Source organism: Pundamilia nyererei, unplaced genomic scaffold (genome assembly GCF_000239375.1).
Source record: "Pundamilia nyererei isolate P.nyererei 1_Seehausen unplaced genomic scaffold, PunNye1.0 scaffold00028, whole genome shotgun sequence".
Taxonomy (NCBI): domain Eukaryota; kingdom Metazoa; phylum Chordata; class Actinopteri; order Cichliformes; family Cichlidae; genus Pundamilia; species Pundamilia nyererei.
This window is the reverse complement of record NW_005187429.1, coordinates 551,739-558,289: the sequence shown is the minus strand read 5'-3', so window position 1 is coordinate 558,289 and position 6,551 is coordinate 551,739. Positions and strand designations below refer to the sequence as shown.

Below are 6,551 nucleotides of genomic sequence, written 5' to 3'. Positions count from 1 at the left end.
CACACACAGAGCAATCAACATTATTGAGACAGCCAGACAAACAGGGCTCACTCAGGAACAGGAGCAGCAATCACCTGTCAGTCAGATGACAGACCTGACTGAGAGCAGGATTAAGACTCTGTCCTCTGTCTGCACCCCTCAGAGCTTAAACGTTTAAATAAACTATGACGACTGATAACTCTAGCATACGTTACCATCATGTGTTACGTCCCATAAACAGTATTCCTAGAAATGTTGTTTCCAAAGCACAATTAGGGTTTGGGAATAGCAGTGGGGTTATCATTGATGATGACTCATGTCTCAGACGAATTACTGGCATAGCCTGTTTGTCCCACAACTGAATAGACAAGAGATACGCTTTTCTTTGCATCAAATGACTCAACATGTGATTTTGGTCCCGAACAGCTTGGCGTCATAGAGTGGAAAAGTAATTCCCAAGATAATCCCACGGGTCAGTGTTAGGAGTAGCTGGCTGCCAGGTGAAGCTTGGTGATGCTGGGACAGTGAAGCAGCGTAGAATGACATCATACAAAGAAAATCAAAGCTGTTGTTGACGTTGCCAAACAAGGAGGCTTGACCGTTTCTGAAACACAGTGGTTCACCGTATGTTTTTAATCTTCAGCTGATTTAAGTATATATTTCCCTTTGATGATAAATAATTATGTCATATGCCCACCAGAAAGCGTACCATGGATTTTCTCAACATCCTCATCTCCCACAGTCATTTTGATATAGTTTCTGTTCATATATACATGATGCACATATTAGTATTGTGTTAATGTAGAGATATTTCTGCAGTCTATTGATTACTAGATAGTGGAAAGGGGGTGGGATTAAATAAGTTTATGCTTCTTCCTGCTCCTTTTTGAACATGAAAGTTATTTGTAGTTGTGGTTGCTCGTTTTCCTTTTGTTTGTTTGTCTCTTTTTAATTCTGTTGTTGTACTTTTTTTAACATGTTCAAAATAAAGATTCAATCAATCAATGTGCTTTCTGAATTCTAGTATTTTACATGCACTGGGTGCACGTGACACTCTTTTTTTGTGTGCGTGGACCCATGCTCACAAGTGCAATAGGATTATTTCTCTTCTGCATTTGCTGTCGGGGATTCCCAGGCTGCCCCAAACAATGGTGGATGCTTTTGTTACGCAGGACAGCTGCTCACTTTTCCCCCTCCTACCAGCTTTCAATCCATCTGTCCCCTCCGTCTCTCTCGCTCTGTCTAACCGAGTGAGTCCAGCAGAATACGGATGCATTTTTCCATCTCGGTGGAAGAAACACAAAATCAAACCAATAAAATCCTTTTGTGACAAGGGTTTTACTCCTGCAAGTCAATGGCTTTGTCTGTCGGCCTCTGTGCTCTTTGTGAGTGTATTTTGTAGTACAGCAGAAATTTTGTGCAACTCTCCATGTCTTGCGTGTGAGTGGTTGGTATATATTTTCCCAGAAACCCATTTGTGTTTGACCCACACACCTTTTACAAACAACAGGCTAACCAGCTGCCGTCCCTTTTCACACTGAAGTTCGTTTCCTTTTATCCTTTAGGATCAACACTCAACGCAACACAACACAACAGGACATTGTACCTCGTCCAGACCACCAAGCCAGTTGTTACTCAAGAGCAAAACTTGGTTGTATTGATTCACATCGGCCTCCCTGTTGTTTCAGCTCAGCGAGCAGTACATTGGAGAGAATGTTTGTACAGCAGTGAGTGATGTACAGAGTGATTTAGAGCTTCCTCCGGGGGTACCAGAGGAGAAGGCGATTATGAAAGCAGACATTTGGAGACATGAGGGAAATAAAGTTGAGGTTGTTCAGAGTTATTGATTTTTAGATGTCAGAAATCTTAGTTGATAGCACAAAACTGTTGTAATGACTAATTTTAAGCTGCAGTTGGCTAATTTTAACAGGAGTATCAATAGCAATAATACTGATAGTAGCTTTTACAGTTCAAATCCTGGCGCCACTTTGAACTAACGGGCTGATGATTGGCCGGTGCTTGGTATTTTGAGAAGAAATACCAATCTTTCACTAATTTTTCCACAGTTTTTATTTATTTATTTATGTCCCATCTACAGTTAGGTCTATAAATATTTGGAGAAATATACAATTTTTGTAATTGAGCCTGTCTCCTCCACCACACCATTTATACAATCAGTTTGGGATTGAAGTGCCGACTTTTCAGCTTTTAGTGAAAGTATTGCATTGTTTAGGAATTACAGCAATTTTTACACATAGTACCCCATTTTCAGAGGCTCAAGAGTACTTGCCAGACTTGGTCAGACAAAGTTTTCAGTATAAAAATTGTTTTTACTGTAATACTTTACTCCAGCCACCACCTGCTTTTTTCACTCTTGTATTTGAAAATCTGAAAAGCTGCTCTGTTGGGATGAGGTCAGGTGACTGACTGGGCCACATCCCTTTTCTTTGCCCTGAGAAACTCGTGGGGTCTTTTTTTTTTTTTTTTTTTTTTGCAGTATGCTTTGAGGCATTATCAATTTATACTATGAAACACTATCTGCTCAGTTTTGCAGCATTTTGCTAAATCTGAGCTGGGCGTATAGCCCTGTATACTTCACAGTTCATCTTGCAAAATAGCAAAGATTATGATTTTTATTCAAATACTCAACTGAATCTTTGAAACCCTACAGTACAGTCTCTAAGTATTATTATAAGTCAATTCAAGGTGACACTGTAAGGAGACTTTTGTAGAAATGTGAATATACAACCACCATGTAGCTGAAGCAATTTAGAACACATAATTACAGGATGAACATATTAAAGCACAGTAAGAGGAAACACACAGGACTTCTGTTAGCTGTTATATGTTGTCACTGCCAACTCTCTGACGTGTCAACATGGCTCTTGGGTTGGGGTGGAGACACTGATGGCTGCGGGGCATGGCCCGTGGACACACAAAAAATGTTGTCATCAGTGAAATCCAGCATGAACACCACAGGACTTTATACCATATTTTGACTTTTTCGACGTAGGTACAACTGCATTCCATGTCAGAGCCATGGTGTTGTCGTGATGTCTCAGTGTGTTGCCTTACTGGAACAGAGCCATTATTAATGGTATTAGTCACACCTGTGGTTTTCCTGCTATGAGAAGTCAAAATGTCAGCTGTGAAAAAGGGCTTTTCTAAAATTGTGGATTAAAGGAGGGAAGCAAGAGGGCCGACTCGTAGCATGTGTGTATGTGATGGCCGAGAAAAAGTGAGAGGCGGTATGATAAAACACCTCAAGCTTGCCATCCCAGTGGGGTACCTGCTCCATTCTCCATCTTCTCAGATTGAATTACCCACCATTCTACTGGCTCAATACATCACAGCAGACATACAGCTGCTGCAGATACATCTACAGCACTGCACATTTGTCTACTTTTTGTCAAGCCCTGGATAACCAGCGAAGATTATTTGAAGTGTACATTTGTTCTTTTGTGTCTTATTTAGTGAAAAACAAACTCATATCGCTGTGACAAATGCACGCTCGGTATATTGCGAAAATTACAACTCCTCATTGAACGGGCTGAGGCAAATCAGGAGGATGACAGATCTGATGTATGTGTCCGCCATGCTAAAATGACAAGCTGCTTGTCTTTCTGTCTTTTCATTCACAGTTCATGGTAGAATATGCATGCACCATTTCAAAACATTAGATGGCCTGCATCCATCTCACTTTATTGCTTTATAATGCTGTGTACAGAATACTATATGTATATTGCAACATGATTTCATCTGCTTTAAGCTAGCAGAAATATATTCACACATTCAGTTTTTATTTGCATCTATCACAGCATTGAGCTAAATGATTGATTTTCTCTCTGTGATTTATGCATACATGATTTAATGAATCTAATGTTTAATATACTTTATAAAACTGCATTTCCTCCCTTTTTCCATATTTTTAATAGCTGCTCCGTCATAGTACCACAGTATTTGTTTCCTATAGGCTATGTGATTTAAGTTATTACACTGTTGTGTGTAGTTTATTACACTACACTATGTAATTACATGTGCAGTGTGTAAATGGTAACATTGTCTCAAATAAACTCTGGTAGGTTACTTAATAAAAGCACCTTTGCACATTTGACTGCAATTGTCATGCTGGCTGATATTTTATGAGCATGTATAACTTATTGAACCTCTGACCACACTTACATTCTTCTACAGTAGACACAACTTTTTTACTACATCTTTCAGCATTGTCAGCTGTGCAAGCTGATAATATGAAGCTGCACTGATATGCCCTCATATGATCTGAGATGCAGGCTTTTGACACTGAGCATGGCTAACAAGTCAGATGAGAAGGGTGCGTTTTCTGAGAAGAATTTTAAATTTCAACTCATCTGACCTCAGAACAGTTTTTTTGTACTTTGCCTCAGTCCATTTTAACTGAGCTTTGGCCCAGAGTAGATAGCAGTGTTTCTCTGGTTCTTGCTCACTTGTAGCTTCTTCTTTGCACGGTAGACCTTTAACCTGCATTTGTGGATAGCAGGGTGAAGTGCGACAGACAAATGTTCTTGGAAGTCTTCCTGAGCCCATTCAGTGATTTGCAGGACAGAATCATGCCTGTTTTGCCTTGCCCCTCGTGCACAGGGTTTTCTACAGATTCTCAGGCTCTTTGGATGATATTATGTATGCTGAGGAACATAAAGTTGTTCCACAGTTTTTGCAGAATGGGGAACCTCTGCCCATCTTTACTTCTGAGAAACTCTGCCTCTCTAAGATGCCCTTTGAATATACCCAGTCATGTTTCTGACCCATTGTCAAATAACCTAATTAGTCACAAAATGTTCCTCCAGCTGTTTCATTTTACTACCACTTACTTTTCCAGCTCTTTGTTGCCTCAGATTGCTGTCATCAGATTCAATTTTTTTTTTAAATTATACATTTTCTCACTTTAATCATTTGATATGTTTGCTTTGTTCTACTGTGAATAAAATATGGGTTTATGATGTTTGGAAATCATTGGTTTTATTTAAATTTTACACAGTGTCCCAACTTTTTTGGAAATGTTTTTGTAATTTCTCAACAACATTCGTGTATTCTCTCTTTCTGTTTTGCAGGTGAGGAACGATCTCACAAATGAGCTGGAGAAAGCAAACATTGAGATTGCAGACACAGAGAGTTTCTCCAATGATCCCTGTGGCAATGTCAAAAAGCTGAAGGTAGGTGAAGCAACCTAGAAACTTAAGGAAATGATCCAAGACCAGTTCAATCTGTAGAATTCCCAGTTAAAACAAAATGACAAAATACCCATTAGGTTTTCATATTAGCTACTATTTTTCATACTGTGTAAAGTAAATCCTTTAGTATTTTATCAAGTGGATGTCTCCCTCTGTCTTGACAGTGGCCATTTAACCATATACATACAAACACATGCATACAAGGTTTTTTTGAATACAAATTTTGCAAGATTAAAAAAAAAAAAAGGATGCATAAAATCGATATTTAAATACTGTCTAGTGCATTTTTAGTAGAGAGTGGCACAGTAAGAGTAAAAAAAAAAATAGAAGTGAAGAGAGTGGAGGGGGAGTAACACTTTTTTCCCCCTTCTGATATGTTGGTGGAATATATGACGTATACAAGATGGAGCAGGTTGAAAGAAACATGAGATGATGAGAGAGAAGAACGAAGAAGGAACAGGAAGATAAGCCGTCGTTCCTAAAATATATGTGTAAATCTGTATCTTAAGCGCTGACATTTTAAGCTGACATCACCCTTCCTTGATCAACTCTAAATATGCAATCCACAGCGCTGAAATCTTTACGGAACAATTGGATCGGGTGGATGGTTAGGTGGATGGAGGGGGTTCTTACACTCTAATGGGTCTATTTCCCGCTTATCACACAACAGTGGTTTGCTGTCTTTCCAACAGCTACATAATATGATGGGGGAAGAGAGTGACACAGATTTCGTTGTCAAGGCTGGAATTTTGTTTCTTTATTTTTATGGGGTTTTTTCACGGGACACTGTTGGTAATGTGACAATCCATGTGAGGGTAAAGGCCCATGGCGTCACTTTGTGATCCACAAATAGAGCACTCACATCTGCGATATTCTTTTTGAAATATTCAAAAAGGAGACAGGCTTCGCTGCTGCTGGGCATTGTAACAGCCCTCTGAGTCGCTTTTTAAAAAAAAATCTTTATCCCTCGTTCTCTGTCCCAAGTTCCCCGTTTATTGCTGGACAGGTTGACAAAAACAGCATCAGAAAACAAAGGCAGACACGCATACATAGCACTTCTAATTTTAGTAATCTTTAGTTTGAACACAAACTAGGACCTCCAAGAGCTTTTTTATTTTTTGTGACAGAGAGCCAGTTTAGGCAGCTTGCATCCAATAGAAAGCCACATGAGAAAAAATGTCCTGAAATCTAAATGAAGACCAAAAAAATTTATTATTTATTATGCCTTAATTATTTATCGTACATTCAGAACTCTTCCCCCTCAAGTATGAGACACAACAAGGGATGGTTCATTTTTTGTTACACTTTACTTTTTTGTCTCACTGAGGTAGCAGGGTGTTTTTTGTCATTGGTTTTTTTTTT

General features: G+C 39.0%; 1 protein-coding gene across 1 annotated transcript in view; it reads left to right on the top strand.

Annotated features, from left to right (window-relative positions):
• Window positions 1-6,551, top strand: part of gabbr2 (gamma-aminobutyric acid (GABA) B receptor, 2) — a 186,988-nt gene that overhangs the window by 96,525 nt on the left and 83,912 nt on the right. Inside the window, exon 4 of the mRNA XM_005728286.1 lies at window positions 5,070-5,171. Within this exon, the coding sequence (XP_005728343.1) occupies window positions 5,070-5,171 (102 nt within the window). The remainder of the gene's footprint in view (window positions 1-5,069; window positions 5,172-6,551) is intronic.